At 44.9% G+C, this 23,424-nt stretch overlaps 1 protein-coding gene across 4 annotated transcripts in view; it reads right to left on the reverse strand.

The window, feature by feature from the left end:
* Mta3 (metastasis associated 1 family member 3) overlaps positions 1–23,424 on the reverse strand; it is a 170,216-nt gene that overhangs the window by 111,136 nt on the left and 35,656 nt on the right. For all 4 annotated transcript variants that reach the window (XM_045137713.1, XM_045137712.1, XM_045137714.1 and 1 more), the window contains exon 4: positions 13,087–13,213. In XM_045137713.1, coding sequence (XP_044993648.1) covers positions 13,087–13,213 — 127 coding nt within the window. The remainder of the gene's footprint in view (positions 1–13,086; positions 13,214–23,424) is intronic.

The following is a 23,424-nucleotide window of genomic DNA, read 5'->3' on the forward strand; positions in this document are numbered from 1 at the left end:
ATGCGTGAGGTCCTTAGATACAGGGAAAGGAGAGAGGGAGGAAGAGAAACATGTAGACTCCAGTTTCAACTGATGTGAGGTTTTTGTTTTCTACTTACTGTATTTTCCTAAAATCCTCCTTACATTAACAATCCTAAAAGGCTTAATTAAGCACACTAAGTAGCGTCCTCATGCTAAAATGATTTCTTAAATCACACTACTTACAAGCACTAATAGTACCCTTTTGGATAATTCAAATTTTATTTACAGATTACTGGGAAAATTGTAAATATCTATTTTCTTAAAATAAAAATATATTGGCATAATAAAATGTGCTAATAAAATATGCGAGAAGAAAATTATTTATTTATTAGAGGTTTTTTTATTTTTATTTTTGTTGTTGTTCTTTGTTTTTCGAGGTAGGGTCTCACTCTAGCCCAGGCTGACCTGGAACTCATTATGTAGTCTCAGGGTGGCCTTGAACTCTCAGCAATCCTCCTACCTCTGCCTCCTGAGTGCTGGGATTAAAGGTGTGCACCACCATGCCTGGCAAGCTTTTATTTTAAATAAGCTCCTTTATAACACAAGACCAACACAATAGGAGGAAAAGACCATGATATCAAAATAAAAGAGAGACTGATTGAGATGGGGAGGGGATATGATGGAGAATGGAGTTTCAAAGGGGAAAGGGGGGGGAGGGTATTATCATGGAATATTTTTTATAATCATGGAAGTTGTTAAGAAGAAAGTTGAAAAAAATAAGCTATTTTACTTTAAATTTTTTTAACATGCAGAAAATAGCATTTTGTAATACAGATGTTTGAAATATGTACCCATGTGTTAGAAAAAGATCTACGAAGTGTTAGTGGCAGTTAAAGGTACTGCTCGATTATTACTGAGGAAGGGAAGATTACCCAAAAAGTTATCAGCAATGCTCTTCTCTTCTTTTTTTTTTAAACTATTTTATTTATTTATTTATTTGAGAGAGAGAAACAGGCAGAGTGAAACAGAGAATAGGCATGCCATGGCCTTCAGCCACTACCAACGAACTTCAGGCGCATATGCCCCCCTTGTGCACCTAGCTTACGTGGGTCCTGGGGAATTGAACTGGGGTCCTTAGGCTTCACAGGCAAAAAACGCCTTAACCGCTAAGCCATTTCCCCATTCCCAGCAATGCTCTTTTCATTAGGATCAGCCATGCTCCCAGGCAAAAGAGACCAACTGTAAGTATTTATCACTGATGGCCAAATGTGCAAATTCTTCAGCAATATCTTTCCCCTTATACAGATATATTCTCAATTCAGGAAAATTAGAACTATGTAAAAAAGCCTCAAGGAAAAAGCCGCTTCTATACTGAAGGCTATTATTTTGTTGGTTTGCTTTAAGGCAGGGTCTGATGTCACCCAGACTAGCCTCTAAGTCACTGTACAGCTAAGGATGACCTTGATCTGATCCTCCTGCCTTCAAGCTCCCAAATACGGGGACGGGAGGAATACACCACTACGTGCAGCTAAAGCAGTTCTGCAGTGAATATCCGTGTATGCCGCTGGAGGTTAGTTCGGGGCTAGCCCACTCCCTTCCCACAGGCCCACGTATTGAAGCTGTAGTCTCTCCACCTTGACATCACTGGAAGCTGGTAGGAATGTCGACAGGTGGCGGCCTCCTGAGAGGAGTTAAGGTCAGTAGGGAAGTGCTCTCAAAGGGGACTGTGGTACCCCAGTCTTTTCCATACACCCCAGCCACGAGGTGGGCTGGCTTGGCAGTGTTGTCCTATCACAGGAGTGAAAGTCATACAGCAAACTGCTCATGGACTGACTGACGCCTCTGAAACCATGAGCCAAAGTAAAGCTCACCAACTCTAAGTTGATTTGAACAGTGGAGCTGGTATAAGAAAGCTGGGTCGGGCAGAAGGGATGGCTTAGCAGTTAAGGAGCTTGCCCGTGAACCCAAAGGACCTCGGTTCGATTCCCCAGGGCCCATGTAAGCCAGGTGCACAAGGTGGCACATGCATCTGGAGTTCGTTTGCACTGGTTGGAAGCTCTGGCATGCCCATTCTCTCTCTTAAATAAATGATATATGGATGGATGGATAGATAGATAGATAGATACATAGATAGATAGATAGATATAGATATATATAGATATATAAAGAAAACTGGGTTAAGCCGGGCGTGGTAGTGCACGCCTTTAATCCCAGCACTCAGGAGGCAGAGGTAAAAGGATCATTGTAAGTTCAAGGCCACCCTGAGACTACATAGTGAATTCCAGGTCAGCCTGGGCTACAGTGAAACTCCCCCCAAAAAGAAAGGAAGGAAGGAAGGCAGTTGGGTCAGTAATATGACACAATGTGGTTCTGAAGACTTCAGAACTGGCTCACGGAAGAAGTATAGAAAAGTTTGGAGGAACAGAAGAAAGGATGTCTCGCATCCTACATGCAATGCTTCAAAGTGACTCTGGGGGTGGAGTGGAATGAAAAGACCTGAAGCTTAGAGGAATCTGGGCAGTAAAGGCCTGGTTGCCTTACTTCCAGTGGAAATGAGAACTCAGGCTGGAGAGGTGGCTTAGCAGTTAAGGCGTCTGCCTACAAAGCCTAAGGACCCAGGTTCGATTCCCCAGTACCCATGCCAGACAGATGCACAAGGGGACACTCACATCTGGAGTTTGTATGCAGTGGCTGGAGGCCCTGGCACGCCCATCCCCCCTCAAATAAATTTTTAAAAATGTATTTAAAAAAAAAAAGGAAAGAGCTGGGTGTGGTGGCATACACCTTTAATCCCAGCACTCGGGAAGCAGAAGTAAGAGGATCACCATGAGTTCAAGGCCACCCTGAGATGACAAAGTTAATTCCAGATCAGCCTGGACCAGAGTGAGACCCTACCTCGGAAAAAAAAAAAAAAAAAAAGAAAGAAAGAAAAGAAAAGAAGGAAAGGAAGAAATGAGAACTCCTTTGGAAAGTGAACTAGAAATCATGCATGTCAACCATAGTGAAGGATTGCCTATATTTTGTCCACATCCTGAAATATGCAATGGTGACTTTATGAATTTTTTTTCCTATTTACTTATTTGAGAGAAAGAGGCAGATAGAGAATGGGCGCACCAGGGCCTCCAGCCACTGCAAACAAACTCCAGACGCGTGCGCCTCCTTGTGTGTCTGGGTTACGTGGGTCCTGGAGAGTTGAACTGGAGTCCTAGGCTTCACAGGCAAACGTTTAAACCACTACGTCACTTCCACATCCCCTGATTGGCTCAAATAAACAAGATCAAAATATTAAAAAAAAAAAAAAAAAAGTAAAACTGGCAGTTAGCCATCCCACAGTTCCCACATTGCCTGTTCACTCACTCTCCTTATCCCTACCCCTCCCTAGTTGGCTGCTATTTTAAAGTTTGCCCTTCCCCAACTTTGGATTTTTATCTTATTTAATTAATTATTTAATTTTTTCCTTTTAATAGCTTTTTTTAACCTTTTGTTTGTTTATTTTTATTTATTTATGTGAGAATGACAGACAGAGAGAAGGAGGCAGAGAGAGAGAAAGAGAATGGGCGCACCAGGGCCTCCAGCCACTGCAAATGAACACCAGACGCGTGCGCCCCCTTGTGCATCTGGCCTACGTGGGTCCTGGGGCATGGAACCGGGTCCTTAGGCTTCACAGGCAAATGCATTAACCGCTAAGCCATTTCCACAGCCCATAATGATGAATTTTTCTTTCTAAAGCTTATCGCAGTTTATTCTCTGTGTAGAGGGATTAGACAAATATTATATATATTATATTACTAAAAAAGACCCTGAAAGAGGAGGATGAGCACTGTCAAAGTCACACAATATGATGGTCATGTCCTTAAACAAGAGTCAGGTCCACTAGTATGGATATAATGGGTTTCTCCCCCACCATTCACACCTTACAAAACAAGCTTGGAGAACAATTAATCAGGTCCAAAACCTCTCACCGTAGGTCACTTGGAAACCAATAATCAGAAGGTACTTCAGGGAATGCTTTTAAGACACACTGAAGCCTACCTTCAAAGGCTCTGGTCCAGATCTCTGGGTTGGCAAGAAGGGAAGAATTAGCTCTTTTTAATTATGACTCACTAGCTACACTAGACGCTGAGAAAAAGCTTGATCGTTACAAGTAGCAAATGCTATAATTAGCAGCTTTTTAAAAAGCCAGGCTTTATCAGAGAAGAAAAAAATTTTATAATTATTGAAGGTACAACTGTCTAGAAACACGTTCACAATACTAGTTTATATAATAGCATATGTCTGATTCCTAGGAGGCACTGAAGGGAAATGGAGATTCTTTTAGACATAGTTTTATGAAGTATAAAATGCCTAAATAGCCACCAAATAAATACATGTATGATTACATAAAGAAGCAAATGGAAATGTGAGAGATAAGAAATATAATGGAATAAAAGTATATAGGTTGTTAAATCTCAAAAAAAAAAAAAAAAGAAAGAAAGAAAGAAAAAGAGCATGTTTTATCCTTGGGAGATGTGGAAAAAAAACTAATGTTTGATTAGTCATACCAAGGACTTGTCTGTACACTTGAGTAGCAATTGCCCAGTTAAGAAGTTACTACCAAGGTCAGCGTGAACTAGAGTGAGACCCTACCTCAAAAAAAGAAGAAAAAGGGCTGGAGAGATGGCTTAGCGGTTAAGCGCTTGCCTGTGAAGCCTAAGGACCCCGGTTCGAGGCTCGGTTCCCCAGGTCCCATGTTAGCCAGATGCACAAGGGGGCGCACGCGTCTGGAGTTCCTTTGCAGTGGCTGGAGCCCTGGCGCGCCCATCCTGTCTCTTTCTCTCTCTCTCTCTCTCTGCCTCTTGCTCTCTCAAGTAAATAAATAAAAATGAACAAAAAATTTTAAAAAAAAGAAGAAAAAAAGTTAATACCAAACAACTAGCACAGTGACATTATCTTTTAGTATAACAATATAGTTTGTGAGCTGGAGAGGTGGCTTAGCAGTTAAGGCGCATGCCTGTGAAGCCTGCGAACTCATGTTTGAATCTCCAGGTCCCACGTGAACCAGACGCACAGCGATGCAAGTGCGCATTGTTGTACATGCACCACAAGGGGGCGCATGTGTCTGGACTTTGCAGTGGCTGAAGGCCTTGGTGTGCCCATTCTCTCTCTCTGCCTCTTTCTCAAAATAAATAAATAAATAAATCTCACTAATATAGATTTGTATGCTTGTATAGCTTTTACATTAGATCTCCATTTGACTTCAGTCTATATGGAAGAATTACGTGATATAAAGACCCCACCTCTCATGAAGCTACTGGGTAGCTTTCATTGTTTAGCACTTACAGTGGTATATGAACTATTAATACTGTCTATGTGCAACTATGAGACCATATGTACAATTTCTGAAAAATGCAGTTCTCAGTGTGGGAAGGCCTGGACAAATTACGTAATCGTTGTGCGCTTGGTCACCTACTCTGTGAAGTAAAGGTAACACATCTACTTTGTAGGGTTGACTGTGAGGTTTAAGTTCATATAAAGTGACTCTATCATAAAAGGATCAATAAGTTTGTTTTGGTTTTTCAAGGTAGGGTCTCACTCTAGCCCAAGCTGACCTGAAATTCACTCTGTAGTCTCAGGGTGGCCTCGAACTCAAGGCGATCTTCCTACCTCTGCCTCCCGAGTGCTAGGATTAAAGGCGTGCGCCACCATGCCCGGCCTTAGGATCAATAGATTTTATCATTTTTAAAAGCCAAATCCAATAAACATGAGCTACATATAAGCTTGGGCCCTATAGAAGACTGAAAATGAAAGCCCTAGGACCACAAGAGAAGGAAGGTGCCTTTAGAAAACTAAATGCATTGCCTTACTCAAATTTACAAATGTCCATTCTACTTATGCATGAATACTGAATGAGATATTTGTCAATCACATGCAAGTAATTTTATAAAAATATTTTTACCAGGCTGGAGAGATGGATTAGCAGTTAAGCTCTTGCCTGTGAAGCCTAAGGACCCCGGTTCGAGGCTTGATTCCCCAGGACCCACGTTAGCCAGATGCACAAGGGGGTGCACACATCTGGAGATCGTTTGCAGTGGCTGGAAGCCCTGGTGTGCCCATTCCCTCTCTATCTGTCTCTTCTCTCCCTCTCCCTCTCTGTCACTCTCAAATAAAGAAATAAAAGTGACAAAAAATATATATTTTTTTAAATTTTTTGTTGTTGTTGTTTATTTTTATTTATTTATTTGAGAGTGACAAAGAGAGAGAGAGAGAATGGGCGGGCCAGGGCTTCCAGCCACTGCAAACGAACTCCAGACGCGTGCGCCCCCTTGTGCATCTGGCTAACGTGGGTCCTGGGGAATTGAGCCTCGGAAACCGGTGTCCTTAGGCTTCACAGGCAAGAGCTTAACCACCAAGCCACCTCTCCAGCCCACAAAAAATATTTTTTTTTAATTTTTTTTTTATTTATTTATTTGAGAGTGACAGACACAGAGAGAAAGACAGATAGAGGGAGAGAGAAAGAATGGGCGCGCCAGGGCTTCCAGCCTCTGCAAATGAACTCCAGACGCGTGCGCCCCCTTGTGCATCTGGCTAATGTGGGACCTGGGGAACCGAGCCTCGAACCGGGGTCCTTAGCTTCACAGGCAAGCGCTTAACCGCTAAGCCATCTCTCCAGCCCCACAAAAAATATTTTTAAAAAATATTTTTACTTATTTATTTGAGAGAGAGAAAAAAAAATGAGAATAGGTGCCCCGGGTCTCTTGGCACTGAAAAGGAACTCCGTATATCACGGTATAAACATCTGGCTTCGTGTGAGTGCTGGGGGATTGAACCTAGACCAGCATGCTTTGCAAGCAAGCACCTTGAACTGTGGGGCCATCTCCATAGCCCATATGAAACTAATTAAAGAACATTCAATATTTGCTGTGTAAGAAAATCAGTAAAGCGGGCTGGAGAGATGGCTTAGCAATTAAAGCATTTGCCTGAGAAGCCAAAGGACCAGTTTATTTTATTTTTAGTTTTAGTTATTTATTTGAGACAGGGAAAGAGGGAAAATAGGAGAGAGAGAGAATGGGAACACCAGGCCTTCCAGCCACTGCAAACAAACTCCAGATGCCTGCGCCACCTTGTGCATCTGGCTTATGTGGGTCCTGGGGAATCGAACTGAGGTCTTTTGGCTTTGCAGGCAAGCGCCTTAACCATTAAGTCATCTCTCCAGCCCAAACTTACAGTTTCGTGTTAGGCCATATTACAATTGATCAAGGCTGCATTTGGCTCATGTCTTTCCGCTGCCCCCCCACCCCAGGTAGGGTCTCACTCTAGTCCAGGCTGACCCAGAATTCATATGAAGTCTCACGGTGACCTCGAACTCACAGTGATCCTCCTTCCTGAGTGCTGGGATCAAAGGCACACGCCACCACACCTGGCTTTTGGTTCATGCCTTAAATAACCTAAGTCACAGTCCATGAGTGAAGGGTGCTACCTCTTTATCCCCCAAACCCAGAAATGCCCTGAAGGAATTTTTTTAAACATATTTTATTTATTTATTTAAGAAAGAGAAGAGGGAGAGAGGGAGAGCAAGAGAGAATGGGGGCACCAGGGCATCCAGCCACTGCAGACGAACTCCAGACGCGTGCGCCCCCTTGTGCATCTGGCTAACGTGGGTCCTGGGGAATTGAACAGGGATCCATTGGCTTTGCAGGCAAACGTCTGAGTCACTAAGCCATCTCTCCAGCACCCTAGAGGGATTTTTTGTTTTGTATTGTTTTGGTTTTTCAAGGTAGGATGTCACTCTAGCCCAGGCTGACCTGGAATTCACTCTGTAGTCTCAGGGTGGCCTTGAACTCTCAGCAGTCCTCCTACCTCTGCCTCCCCAGTGCTGGGATTAAAGGCGTGCGCCACCACGCCCCGCCCTAGAGGAGGCAAATCACTGACTGCCCAGAACCAGCCCAGGCCTTGGTCTTTCTCTCCCTTCGCGTGGAATCAGAAGGAACAAAGAGCTGCCTCCTCCTGCACTGGAAAGTGCTCAGCAAGCATCCCGCAAGGATCAAAGGGCACTATCCACAAAGGAGCTCAAGAACGCCTCCCTCTGTCAGGGTTCCTTCTCCGTTCCCCACAGCAGTAAGGAAATTCTGGGCATTCGGTCATGTCCCTGAGAATAAAAAGTCGTCAGTGTTCACTAAATTACCCCTCTTTGGTGCCAAAGAACAATGGGACTTCAGTAATTTTTGCCTTTCAAAGCAGAAATAGATAGGGCCTGGCTTCAACGCTAGCAAAATGTCCAGAGCAGTCCAATGCGCACTCGTCCTACGTCGGCACATGGGCTGCTTAGCAAGGAGCCAGGCCTTGGCTAGAGACCACTCCCCCCTCTGTCCTTCTGCTGTCTGCCAACGGGAGCCCCAAGAACACGGTGTGGCTCTGCGCTGCTCCCTCTCAAACAGAAAACACAAAAGCCCTAAATGTCCATGCCTCTCCATCAGAGCTCAAAGCACTTAGCAAGCTCCCTACCCTGCAAAAGACTCCCCAAGTGTGCTCAGCAGGGACTGAAAAGTCACTTGTACGAGGTACAGCCTATGTCCTACAAAACAGTGGCTTGGTAGATATATTCCAATATACTCTCAGGTCTTATGGAAGATGAAAATGTCACTAATTTTGCCATTCCAGGCAATCTGTTAAAGGAAACCAACATTACTTGTAAACAGATTCCAAGCTAGCAGAAGGGTAAGTCAGAAATATGCTTGGGGGGGGGGGGCAGAGAGATGGTTTAGCGGTTAAGGCGTTTGCTGCAAAGCCAAAGAACCTCGGTTCGATTCCCCAGAACCCACATAAGCCAGATGCACAAGGGGCACACGCATCTGGAATGCGTTTGCAGTGGCTGGAGGCCCTGGCATGCCCATTCTCTCTCTCCCTCTGCTTCTTTCTCTCTCTCTCTCAAATAACTAACTAACTAAGCAAATAAATAAAGTTAACAAAAAAAAGAAATATGCTTGGGTACTTTGGGTATATCTCTAAACCAGATTCTTGTTCTAAAAAGAACCTTAGGACCAGCCACATAAGTGCTTGAGCTCAAAAATCAATCTTTATATTCAATGTTCTAATTAAGTAATAAATGTGGGATGGAGAGATGGCTTAGCAATTAAGGCACATGCATGCAAAGCCCAAGAACCCAGATTCAATTCTCCAGGTCCCATGTAAGCCAGATATATATGGTGATGCATGCATCTAAAGAAGCCCTGGTGCACCCATTCTCACATTCTCTCTGTAACTCTCTCCTCTCTGTCTCAATATATAAATTAAGGAAATTTTTAAAGCATGAAAAAAATAAATGCACATCAATATTTGTAAGTTACATATTTATGTTATAATACATACATATTTTATAAGCATATATGTAACATCCATGAGCAATATGCATGCCTGTGCATGAGTATGTTAGAAATGGGTGGACATCTGTCTGGTACCTTTCTCAATTATTTTCCATTTCTTTCTTTTTTTTTTTTTTTTCTTTTGGTTTTTTGAGGTAGAGTCTTGCCCTAGCCCAGGGTGACCTGGATTTCACAATGTAGTCTCAGGGTGGCATCAAACTCACAGTGATCCTCCTACGCCTACCTCCCAAGTGTTGGGATTAAAGGTGTGCACCACCACACTCAGGTTTTGTTTTTTTTTTTTAGATTTTTTTATTTGAGAGATGTGGTGGTTTGATTCAGGAGTCCCCCATAAATTTAGATGCTCTGAATGCTAGGTTCCCAGCTGATGGCAATTCAAAATTAAAGTCTCCTGCAGGCAGTGTATTGTTGGGGGTGGGCTTATAGGTGTTATAGCCAGTTTCCCCATGCTAGTGTGTGGCACATTCTCCTCTTGCTATGGTCCACCTTGTGTTGGCCAGGGGGTGATGTCCACCCTCTGCTCATGCCGTTGTTTTCCCCTGCCATCGTGGAGCTTCCCCTAGAGCCTATAAGCCCAAATAAACCTCTTTTTCTCAGAAGATGCTCTTAGTTGGGTGATTTCTACCAGCAATGTGAACCTGATTGCAACAGTAAAGTGGTACCGAGGAGTGGGGTTGCTGCTAGACACCTGACTGTGTGGCTTTGACCTTTTGGAGCTGATTTTCAAAAGGAATGTGGAAGGACTTGAAACCTTGGCCTAACAGATGCCTTGCAGCGCTGTAAGTACAGCTTGGTGGACTATTCTGGTCAGAGCTGAAAGACCTGAATGCAGTAGAAACTATGGACTGTGAGGTTTGGCTTATGAGGGTGAGAAAGAGCTTTGCTTGGACTGGGCTAGCAGTCTGTGTGAGAAGCTTGCTGTTGTTCCTGTGTCCTGAGAAGTTGTGCAAGGTTGCTTTGCATAGAAATGAACTGGTATGAGCAGAGGGACATGGCACAGAAAAAATAAAATCTTTGGGCCTAAATTGCTGCCCATCCAGCTGTAAATTGTGACAGATTACAGCCTTTCAGATTGGGCCAGCTGACCTTCACAGGGGCAACAAGAAGAATGTAGACTCTTTTGAAGAGGCCTGAGTGCTCAAGGAGTGTCCTGTTCTTCAAAGTCTGCTTAATTGCCCCCAGATTAACAAATTGTCACCCTACCTGGTATTGTGGAGTATAAGAAATGCTGGAAAGAGGGTCATTGAGTTTGCAACATGGTCTTGTGTTTTAGAAATGGCCATGGGCAGTGTGAAGCAGGTTTTCTGGATGCCTGCATGGAGACCCCATAGGGCCATGAGGATGAACCATGGCTTGCAGTGGAGATGCCGGGACCACAAGACGGCTGCCAAGGAAAGCTGCCAGACCCAATGAAGTTTTCCAGGACTGTGAGTAGCCTAGCTGGAGGGGCAGAATTGGGATGCCCGAGACTTGTTGCTGGTTAGAATTATCAGACTTGGAGACTTGTCACTGGCTACAGTTGTTGGACTTGAAGCTACAGAGTTTGATGTTTGCCCTGGTTCTTTTAAATCTTGTATTGGTTGAATATCTCTTAGCTTTGCCCAATGCCATCTTTTGCATCTGTGCCATTATGGCTTTTTTTAGATTTTTTGGTATTATGGCTCAGTTAAAAGATCTTGGACTGTGGGGATGTATGAACATCATTGAAATTTATAAAACCTACAGGGAATTTTAAAGTTGGATGAATGCATTGCATTTTACATCATGTATGGTTATCAGTTTATGGGGGCCAGGGGCATAATGTGGTGGTTTGATTCAGGTGTCCCCCATAAACTTAGATGGTCTGAATGCTAGGTTCCCCAGCTGATGGCAATTGAAAATTAAAGCCTCCTGGAGGGAGTGTATTGTTGGGGGCGGGTTTATGGGTGTTATAACCAGTTTCCCCATGCCAGTGTTTGGCACACTTTCCTGTTGTTATGGTCTACCTTATGTTGGTCAGGGGGTGATGTCCACCCTCTGCTCATGCCATCGTCTTCCCTGCCATCGTGGAGCTTCCCCTCGAGCCTGTAAGCTAAAATAAACCTCTTTTTCCCAGAAGCTGTTCTTAGTTGAGTGATTTCTACCAGCAATGTGAACCTGATTTCAACAAGAGAGGTAGAGAGAGAGAGAGAATAGGTGCACCAGGGCCTCCAGCCTCTATAAACAAACTCCAGAAGCATGCGCCACCTTGTTCATCTGGTTTATGTGGGTCCTGGGGAATCAAACCTGGGTACTCAGGTTTTGCAGGCAAGTGCCTTAAATCACTAAGCCATTTCTACAGCCCTACATTTGATTCTTTTTTTGGGGGGGGGGGAGTTGAGGTAGGGTCTCACTCTGGCTCAGGCTGACCTGGAATTCACTATGTAGTCTCAGGGTGGCCTCAAACTCTCGGCGATCCTCCTACCTCTGCCTCCCGAGTGCTGGGATTAAAGGCGTGTGCCACCACGCCCGGCTCTCCATTTGATTCTTTAAGATAGGGTCTCTTGCTGAAACTAAGCTCACCCATTCTGTAAGACTAGCTAGCCAATGAGCACCCCGTCTCCACCTTCTCAGAACTGGGGTTACAGGAGCATGCACCAGCACACCTGACATGTTACATGGTTACTGGGAATCCAAACTCAAATCCGTAACCTAGCACAGCAAGTATTTTACTCACTGAGACATCTCTCCAGCATCCCCCTCCCGGTTAAGTGTATATTTAAGGAAATCACAGCCAGTAAACCTGACACTACTACACATGCTTCCAATCCTGAATTTGAGAGGCAGAAACAGTCGGAAATTCAAGGTCATGCTCAGCTACATATTGAGTTTGAGACCAGCCTGGAATACATGAGACCTTGTCTCAAAAATATTTTCTGGAGCTGGGCGTGGTGGCGCACGCCTTTAATCCCAGCACTAGGGTGGCAGAGGTAAGAGGATTGCCATGAGTTCAAGGCCACCCTGAGATGACAGAGTTAATTCCAGGTCAGCCTGGACCAGAATGAGACCCTACCTCAAAAAAAATATATATATTCTGGGGCTGGAGAAAAAGCTTAGCAGTTAACATGCTTGCCTGCAAAGCCAAAGGACCCAGGGTCAATTCCCCAGGACCCACATAAGCCAGCTGCACAAAGTGATGCATGCATCTGAAGTTCCTTTGCAGTTGCAAGAGACCCTGGCATGCCCATACCCCTCATCTGCTCTGTCTTCCACTGTCTCCATCTCTATCTCAAATAAATAAATTTAAATTAAAAAATTGGGCTGGAGAGATGGCTTACCAGTTAAGGCACTTGCCTGCAAAGCCAAAGGACCTAGGTTTGATTCCCCAGGACTCACATAAGCCAGATGCACAAGGGGTGCATGCATCTGGAATTTGTTTGCAGTGGTTGGTGGCCCTGGTATGCCCATTTTCTCTCTGTGTCTCTCCCTGCCTATTTCCCTCTCTCTCAAATATATATATGTAGCCAAGGGCTGGAAGGATAGCTTAGCAGTTAAGGTGTTTGCCTACAAAGCCAAAGGATCCAGGTTCGATTCCCCAGGACTCACATAAGCCAGATGTGCAAGGTGGCGCATGCATCTGGAGGTCGTTTGCAGTGGCTGGAGGTCCTGGCATGCCCATTCTCTCTGACTCTCTCAAATAAATAAATAAAACTTAAAAAAAAAAAATACAAAGTTTGGGCAGTACTTCCAAAAAGCCTTTGGGTGGGTTGGCGTCACCACATCACCGGGTACATGAGGCCAGCCTTACCTGATATGAGTTGCAGGCAGAGATTCGTACTGGCGGGACAGAAAGAGCTCCCGATGTTTCAGCTGGTGTTTCTGCGTCTCGGTCAAGTCAGCCTCAACGGGGGTTTCAGACTCTTCCTCAACCTCTTCTACGTGAAGAAAGTTTAAACACTTCAATAGTAACAAAGCACACTACCTTCTCACATTGTAAAGCACAATTTAAGGTCAAACGAGCATTTCATTTGCTATTTCCTCCAAACTCAACATTGTTATTTTTTTTCTAATTTTTTTTTTTTTTTTTTTTACTTTTCTATTTGAGAGAGAGAATGGGCGCACCAGGGCCTCTAGCCACTGCAAACGAACTCCAGACGCATGTGCCACTTGGTGCATCTGGCTTATGTGGGATCTGGAGAATCGAACCTGGGGCCTTAGGCATTCACAGACAAGCGCCTTAACCATTAAGCCCTCTCTCCGGCCCTAGCCATCAGGTTTTGCAAGCACCTTTAACTGCTGATCCAACTCTGTAGCCCCATAGGGCATTGTTATTGAGTGAGCTCCTGCCTAAAACAAAACAAAACAAAACCCACAAAACAATGGGCCGAAGAGACGGTGAGCTCCTGGAAAGCTAGCATGCCTATGAGAAGATGAGAGGGGAAAATAGGAGAACTTCCTGGAAGGTGCAGGAGTAGCTAGCCTGGGCAAATGGGGTGGTGAAGAGTGAGAGATTCTGCAACTGGAAGGGTTGCTGGGTGACCTCTGCTCACATACATGAACACACACACACACACACACACACACACACACACACTTAACCACCACCACCCACAACAAAACCAACCATGGGAAAGTCTGCCCTTTTCCTCTTGCATCCCTTCCTACCAGCTCTGCTTGACCAAGGTCAACACCTGCAACTATTTCTCAGGAACCTGGGTCAGTGCCTAACTTTGCGCCCAGTAACTTCTGGGTTGAATGAATGAAAGCCATTGGATGTCTTTCATTCTATTGTCAGACCTGATGAACTAGTTGGCGACTGTAAAATTACTTGTTGGACATCATTTGGATAGCATTGTAGCATCACAAGTACATTCTGTTCTGTTTCCAGTGGCTGAGTTCCCTTCCCATAAGTGGATTTATTTATTTGAGAGCAAGTCCTAGATAGCGTTCTGTTTCGACGTCCCGAGTTCCTGTGTGCTACCCACTCACCTTCCTTCTGTGAACCTTCCTGATGCTTTATGCTGTCAATTTTTTTTTAATTTTTATTTATTTATTTATTTGAGAGCGACAGACACAGAGAGAAAGACAGATAGAGGGAGAGAGAGCGAATGGGCGCGCCAGGGCTTCCAGCCTCTGCAAACAAACTCCAGACGCGTGCGCCCCCTTGTGCATCTGGCTAACGTGGGACCTGGGGAACCGAGCCTTGAACCGGGGTCCTTAGGCTTCACAGACAAGCGCTTAACCGCTAAGCCATCTCTCCAGCCCTATGCTGTCAATTTTTGAAAAATGAAGTATGCAGGGGAATTTGGGAGCTTAGTCTTGGGAACAGGAGCGTTTTCTTTATATAAAAAATATATTTTATTTTTATTTATTTGACAGAGAAGGAGGGAGAAAGAGAGAGAATGGGCGCACCAGAGCCTCCAGCCACTGTTAACGAACTCCAGACATGTGCGCCCCCTTGTGCATCTGGCTAACATGGGTCCTGGGGAATCAAACCTGGGTCCTTTGGCTTTGCAGGCAAATGCCTTAACCACTAAACCATCCCTCGAGCCCAGGAACATGTTCTTAAATCAAATGGCAAAAATACCTGCTATTGCCAGTTTTTTCTCTTTCTGTACTTTTTTTTTAATTTATAGATTTGTATATTATATAAATTCAACAGATAAACAATTACAGGCATTGATTTTAGACTTTTTTTAAAAAGTAAATGCTTGCTTAGAAATAAAATGCTACTTTTCAAAATACAGAATTGGAGTCCAGTAAAACAATGTAATAAAATAAGGCATGATGTTTAATAAGGCAAAATTCACAGTGTACTTTTTTTTGTTTGTTGGTTATTTCAAGGCAGGGTCTGGCTCAGGTTGACCTGGATTTCACCGTGTAGTCTCAGGGTGGCCTCGAACTCATGGTGATCCTCCTATCTCTGCCTCTCAAGCGCTAGGATTAAAGGCATGTGCCACCACGCACAGCTCGATTTCTGTACTTTTTTAAAGTTTTTTTTTTAATATATTTATTTGAAAGCCAGGCATGGTGGCGCACGCCTTTAATCCCAGCACTCAGGAGGCAGAGGTAGGAGGATCTCCATGAGTTTGAAGCCACCCTGAGAACACAGTGAATTCCAGGTCAGCCTGGGCTAGAGTGACATGCTACCTAGAAAAAACAAACAAAACAAAACAAAACAAAAGATATGTATATTTATTTATTTATTGGCGAGAGAGAGAGAGAGAGAGAGAGAGAGAGAGAGAGAGAGAGAGAGGCAGATAGATAGAGAATGGATAGCCAGGGCCTCTAGCCATTGCAAACGAACTGTAGATGCATGTGCCACCTTATGCATCTGGCTTTTACATGGGTACTGGGGACTTGAACCTGGGCCCTTTGGCTTTGCTGGGATGTGCCTTAACCACTGAACTATCTCTCCAGTCCTTTCTGTACCTTTTATTACTGGGATGTTGGCTTTCAGGGATTTTTTTTTGTTTTCATTTTCAGTTGGATTTTTTTTTTTAACATGTGTGTGTTTTTGTATGCATATGTGCAACATATGTGAGTGTATATGTGGAGGCCAACGGTTGTTTTCAGGTATCTTCTTCGATTAATTGCTCTCCAGTTTATTTTCTGAGAATGACCTTCAACACTTTATCCTCTTGTCCCTATCTCTCAAGTGCTGGGATTATAAGCATGGGCCACCGTGCCTGGTTTATTTAGTGCTTAGTATCAAGCCCAGGGCTTCGCGGTGAGAAAAGGACTCTAGTGACTGACCTACAGCCTCAAGATTAAAAAAAAAATTGTTTCTGGTAGATCAGGTCTTTCCATAAAGCCCAAGATAACCTTGAACCCTATCCTGCTGCCTCAGTCCTTCTGAGTGCTGGGATTACAGGCTTGCACCATTGCGTCTTGTCACTGAGGCCGGAGGAGGATAAAGTGTCTTCCTTTACTATCCACTGAGCTTGAGCCTCAGGACTTTTTGGCTCACCTGGGGGACCAGCAAGCTCCATTGATCGTCTTGTCTCCACCGCCACCCCAAGCACTGGAGTTTCAGGCATATCTGGCACACTGGACTTACTTTCTTTCTTTTTTTTTTGTTGTTGTTTTTTGAGGTAGGGTCTCACTCTAGCCCAGGCTGACCTGGAATTCACTATATAGTCTCAGGGTGGCCTCAAACTCACGGTGATCCTCCTACTTCTGCCTCCCTTTCTTTCTTTTTTTATGAGAGAGAGAATTAGCACACCAGGGTCTCAGCCACTGCAGTCCAACTCCAGACACTTATGTTTGCATCACCTTTGTGCATCTGGCTTACGCGGGATCTAGAAAGAGACCGAGCATGGGTCCTTAGGCTTCACAGGCAAGCACCTTGACGGCTTAGCCATCTCTCCAGCCCACACTGGACTTTTTCTTTTCTTTTTTTTTTTAAATTTTTATTTATTTATTTATTTATTTGAGAGCATCAGACACAAAGAGAAAGACAGATAGAGGGAGAGAGAGACGCTCCAGGGCTTCCAGCCTATGCAAACGAACTCCAGACTTGTGCATCTGGTTGACGTGGGACCTGGGGAACTGAGCCTTGAACCGGGGTCCTTAGGCTTCACAGGCAAGCACTTAATCGCTAAGCCATCTCCCCAGCCCCTGGACTTTTTCTTTATTTTCTTTCTTTCTTTTTTTTTTTTTTTTTTTTTTGAGGTAAGGTCTCGCTCTAGCACAGGCTGACCTGGAATTCACTCTGTATTCTCAGGCTGGCCTCGAACTCACGGCGATCCTCCGACCTCTGCCTCCCAAGTGCTGGGATTAAAGGCGTGTGCCACCACGCCCGGCTCCCACAGTGAGCTTTGCATGAATGTCCCCAGGCTTGCACAACAAATGCTCTCACCTGCTGAGCCCCGTCCCCAGCTACACCCTGGATATAGTGTTCAACCATTTTGTACTCACTCGCCTCCTTTCTTCTCCTGAGAGTTAGTATCCTGGAAGTTTCGCGCCTCGTCTCGAGAGGGCACCCTGCTCTGCAAACATTATCGCATCCTTCCCTTTGCTCCGGCTTTCAGACACTTATCCCCGACGCCTTTCACTCTCCAGCCAAGCTAGTCCCAGACTTGTGGCAATTCTCCTGCCTTGGCCTAAGGGCTAGAATGACAGGTATGCACCAGCAGGCTGGCCTTCTTTCCTTAAATTTACGTGTGTGTGTGTGTGTGTGTGTGTGTGTGTGTGTGTGTGTGTACAGGTGTGTATGCCTTGGTGTGCATGTGGAGGTCAGAGGACAACGCTGAGGTGCCTGCGGGTTCCAGCTTTCAGTCTGGGTCCTTGGCTACTGCGAATGACCTGGCAGACTGAAAGAAATGCCGGACTAGCTGTCTGGAGAGCTTCGCGTTCTCCTGGCCCCACCTCCTCTGGTCACAGGCCTGCGGGCAATCACTGGCGTATGTGCCACTTTGTTTCCCGCTTTTCGTGGGTGCTGGAGAATTGAACCCCTGGGCTGGCAGGCTTTGCAAAAGCATGCCCCTGTTTTTCATCTTCTGAACTTTTTATTTGGTTGAAATTTTCTTTCTTTCTTTTGCTTTTTATTTTATTTTATTTATTTATTTATTTATTTATCTTGGTGTTTGGAGGTAGGATTTCCCTCTAGTCCAAGCTAACCAGGAACTCACTATGTGGTCTCAAGGTGGCATCAAACTCACGGTGACTCTCCTAGCTCTGCCTTCCAAGTGCTGGGATTAAAGATATGTGGCACAATGCCTGGCTATTTATTTTATTTTATTTATTTATTTGCTAACAGAGAGAGAGGAGAGATAGAGAGAGGAGACAAAGAATGGGTGCGCCAGGGCCTCCAGCCACTGCAAACAAACTCCACACGCGTGCGCCCCCTTGTGCATCTAGCTAATGTGGGTCCTGCGGAATCGAACCTGGGCCCTGTGGTTTTGCATGCAAGCACCATAACTTCTAAGCCATCTCTACAGCCCACCCAGCTAGTTTTATTTTTTTTTTTAATTTATTTTGGTTTTTTGAGGTAGGGTCTCACTCTAGCCCAGGCTGACCTAGAATTCACTATGTAGTCTCTGGGTGGCCTTGAACTTATTGCAAACCTCTTACCTCTGCCTTCCAAGTGCTGGGATGAAAGGCTTGCACCACCATGCCTGGCCATTTATTTATTTTAAATTTAATTTTTTTTAATTTTTAGAGAGAGAGAATTGGCACACCAGGGCCTCGGCCACTGCAATCGAACTCCAGGCACTTGCACCACCTAGTGGGCACGTGCAACCTTGCACTTGCTTCACCTTTGTGCGTCTGGCTTATGTGGGATCTGGAGAGTTGAACGTGGGTCCTCAGGCTTTACAGGCAAGAGCCTCAACCGCTAAGCCACCTCTCCAGCCCTGTTTTTATTTTTGGTTGTTTTTCTTTCTTTCTGTTTTACTGTTTAGGTAGGGTCTCACTCTAGCCCAGGCGGACCTGGAACTCACTATGTAGTCTCAAGCTGGTGCTGAACTCACAACGATCCCCCTACCTCTGCCTCCCCAGTGCTGGGATTACTACTGTGCCCCTCCCCTAACCCGTCAGGTCGCTGCTCCTCTCCTCTCTCCCTGTTTCTGCCCTTTCCTGGTCTCATTCCAGTTTCATGCCCATCACCATTCACACTCCTCTCCGAAAGATCGCAGTCAGGAACCGCAGATGAGAGAGTAGACGCAGAGTTTGTCTTTCTGCGCCTGCGTGACCTTGCTTTGAATGGTTTTCTTTTTCCAAGTCCATCCATTTTTCTACAAATTTCTTAAGTTATTTTTCTTAATAGCTGAAAGAACTTCATTTTGTGCATACAACTCCTTTTCATTATCCATTCATCAGCTGATGGGCATCTGGGCTGATTCCAGCTACTAGCTATTGTGAGCAGAGCAGCAAAAATCACAGCTGAGCAAGTGTCATCACTAAAGAGGGGAGTCTTTAGGGTATAAAATTAGGAGTGGCATATCCCAAGCCTTTTGCAGTACATTTTTGTGGTTGCTTTATTTATTTATTTATTTATAGTTTTGTTTTATTTGAGTTTTTTAAATTTTTATTTATTTATTTGAGAGTGACAGGCAGAGAGAGAAAGAGGGAGAGAGAGAGAGAATGGGCACACCAGGGCCTCCAGCCACTGCAAACGAACTCCAGGCGCGTGTGCCCCCTTGTGCATCTGGCTAACGTGGGGCCTGGGAAACTGAGCCTTGAACCAGAGTCCTTAGGCTTTACAGGCAAGCACTTAACCGCTAAGCCATCTCTCCAGCCCTATTTCATTTTTTTTTTTGTTTACAACTTCCATGATTGTAAACAATATCCCATGGTAATGCCCTCCTTTCCCCCACTTTCCCCTTTGAAACTCCATTCTCCATCATATCCCCGCCCCCTCTCAATCAGTCTGCCTTTTATTTGGATGTCATGATCTTTTCTTGTTTTATTTTTATTTTTATTGTTATTTTTAAGACTTATTTTTATTTATTTATTTATCAGAGACAGAGATGGGGAGACAGAGAATGAACAAGTCACAGCCTCCAGCCCTGCAAACGAACTCCAGATGCATGAGCCACCATGTGCTTCTGGCTTACATGGGACCTGGAGAATTGAACCTGGGTCCTTAGGCTTTGCAGTCATACACCTTAACTGCTAAGCCATCTCCCCAGCCCTTATTTTGTTTTTTTTAAGGTAGGGTCTTGCTCTAGCCCAGGCTGACCTGGAATTCACTATGTAGTCTCTGGGTGGCCTCAAACTCACAGTGATCCTCCTACCTCTGCCTCCCGAATGCTGAGATTAAAGGTGTGCGCCACTAGACCCGGCTAAAAATTGATTTTTTTTTTTAAAGCCTCACCTATCACTGCCTGGTTAGACTAGAAAAACTGATGAACTCTGGTTTTGGTGAAAGCTTTTCTCAAGGAATAAGGTGGACAGTAAGACCCTGACATCACCCTCTGCCCCTCCTCCACACACATGTGCACACAGACATGCACCCGCACAGGAACACGCACACACACGCGCACAAAAAAGAAAGAAAAGAAAATTATACAAAGATAAGGCAATTTAAGGTTCCTGAACATTCCTTTAAGGAAACACTAAAGGATCCGTCCGCTTGCAGGTCTAACGGCATTTCACCATTGGAGATCGATACAGTTATTGCTGCATTGGTACTATTAGCACCAGCAAATAACACATACAAAATTATACTCTTTACCTAATTGGAATTTGATAAATTGTTGCTCTAAAACCCTCAGCCAAGTGGATTCCAATGTGTACCACACAGAGCAGCGAGAACATTCACATCACAAATCCTAACACAAGCTAACCCTACCATTCTATTATCTTTCTTTGGAAAGCGGGGGAGGTTGGTGTTCTGCTTTTTTGTTTGTTTAGTTGGTTGGTTGGTTGGTGGGTTTTGGTTTGTCTGGTTTTTTTTTTTTTGTTTGCCCCCCTCCCGGAAGTAGGGTTTCACTCTAGCTCAGGCTGACCTGAAAGTCACTCTCTAGTTCCAGGCTGGCCTTGAACTCACAGTGATCCTCCTACCTGTGCCTCCTGAGCTCTAGAATTAAAGGTGTACACCACCATACCCAGCTCTAATCTTCTCTCTCTCACTCTCTCTCTTTTTTTTTTTTTTTTTTTTTTTTTTTTGGTTTTTTTGAGGTAGGGTCTCACTCTGGTACAGGCTGACCTGGAATTAACTCTGTAGTCTCAGGGTGGCCTTGAACTCACGGCGATCCTCCTACCTCTGCCTCCCAAGTGCTGGGATTAAAGGCGTGCGCCACCACGCCTGGCTTCACTCTCTTTTTTAATATTTATTTTATTTATTTGAGAGAGAGAAAGGAGATAGGCACTGTGGTGCACGCCTTTAATCCCAGCACTTGGGAAGCAGAAGTAGGAGGACTGCCATGAGCTCGAGGCCACCCTGAGACTCCATAGTAAATTCCAAGTCAGCCTTGGCTAGAGTGAGACCCTACCTTGAAAGAGAGAGAGAGAGAGAGAGAGAGAGAGAGAGAGAGAGAAAGGAGAGAAAAAGGCAGACAAAGAGAATAGACCTGCCAGGTCTTCCTCTAGCTGCTGCATCTGGCTTTACGTGGGGGTACTGGGGAACCAAGCTTGGGTCCTTAGGCTTTGCAGGTAAGTACCTTAACCGCTAAGCCACCTCTCCAGCTCTCAAATGTTATTTTCTTACACAACCCCATGGCACATGGAAAAGCCTAAAAGTTATAAAGTACAAGCTAACCAAAGATAGAAATCACCACCCAATCTGAGCATGGTGGCTGTGGTGGTGGTGATTCAGGTGTCCCCCATAAACTTAAGTGTTCTGAATGTCAGGTCCCCAGATGTTGGCAATTTGGGAATTGAAGCTTACTGGAGGCAGTGTATTGTTGAGGGTGGGCTTACATGTATTATAGTCAGCCTCCTCTTGCCAGTGTTTGGCACACTCTCCTGTTGCTGTTATCTATCTGATGCTGCCCAGGAGCTGATGTCCACCCTCTGTTCATGCCATGAATGAGGAAGGATTTGAAACCTTGGCCTAAGAGAAGCCTTGCAGTGCTGTAAGTACAGCTTGATGGACTATTGTGGTCAGAGTTGAAAGACCTGAATGCAGTAAGAACTATGGACTGTGAGGTTTGGCTTATGAGGGTGAGAAAGTTTTGCCTGGACTGCACTAGCAGTTTGTGTGGAAGGCTTGCTGTGATGCCCGTGTCCTGAGAACTTGTGCGGGGTTGTAGTGCGTAGAAATGGACTGGTGTGAGCAGAGGGATGTGGCACAGAAATGAAATCTTTGGGCTGAAACTTCGGCCCATTCAGCTGCAACTTTAGAACCATTGAGCCTGGGCCAGCTGACCTGCACTGGGACAAGAGGAAGAACGCAGAGATTTTGGAGAGGACCTGAATGCTGAAGGAGTGTCCTGATCTTCAGAGTCTGCTTCAGTCCCCTTGGATTAACAAATTGGCACCCTACCTGGCATTATGGAGTATAACAAAGGCAGGAAAGAGAGGGTCATTGACTTTGAAACATGGTCTAGTATTTTGGAAATGGCCAAGGATAGTGTGAAGCAGGCTTCTTGGATTGCCTGCCTGGAGTCTCTAGGGAGCCATTAGGATGAACCATGGATTAGACGACATTAATCCCAGCACTCAGGAGGCAGAGGAAGGAGGATGGCCATGAGTTCAAGGCCACACTGAGACTACATAGTGAATTCCAGGTCAGCCTGAGCTACAATGAGAACCTACCTCAAAAAAGGGGTGGGGAAGCTAGAGAGAGATAACTCAGCAATTAATTCAGCAAGTCAGGTGCTTGCCTATAAAGCCTAATGACCTGGGTTCAATTCCCCAGTACTCACATAAAACCAGATGCACAAAGTGGAGCATGTGTCTGGAGTTCATTTGCAGTGTCTAGAGGCCCTGGGGCACCCATTTATTGTCGCGCATGCTCACTTTCTCTCTCTCTGCTTGCCAATAACTAAACAAAATATGACAACTATAAAACTTCATGACCTCAGACTACCAATGATGTCTTAGCTATACACTCAAAAGCACAAGCAACTAGAGACAAAGAGATGAAGTAGACCAATGTATTAAAATTTTGTGCTTGAAAGGACAAAATCCAGGGCTGGAGGGATGGCTTAGTAGTTAAGGCCTTTGCCTGCAAAGCCAAAGGACCCAGGTTCGACTTCCCAGGACCCACATTAGCTAGATGCACAAGGGGATGCACGTGTGTGGAGTTCCTTTGCAGTGGCTGGAGGCGCTGGCATGTGCCCATTCTCTCTCTCTTTCTCTCTCCCCCTCTTTCTCTGTCAATTAAGTAAAAACAAAATAAAAATTTAAAAAGTTTGCCTCAATAATAATTTTTTTAAAAAAAGGACAGAATCTGACCTCTGCATGGGATGGCGGCACAACAGCTGCACCAGTCTAGGGAAGGAAATGAGCAGAAAAACAGCAAAATACACTCTTCTACTGAAAAGCGAAAGTGTATAAGGAATTATCAACCGCAGTAGAGAAACAGAAGAGACCAGATATTTTAGCTAGCAGGAAACCAGCCAGAACGCCACCAAGACACTGCTGAAGGAAATCACAAACGGGACCAGCTGCGCAACTCTGGTACGATGCCAGGCAGGGTGCCCAGCCTCCCTTCCCCCAGGTGCCAGTCCCACAAACCCACAGACACCTAACTCAC

The sequence above is a fragment of the Jaculus jaculus genome, chromosome 18 (assembly GCF_020740685.1).
Source record: "Jaculus jaculus isolate mJacJac1 chromosome 18, mJacJac1.mat.Y.cur, whole genome shotgun sequence".
Taxonomy (NCBI): Eukaryota; Metazoa; Chordata; class Mammalia; order Rodentia; family Dipodidae; genus Jaculus; species Jaculus jaculus.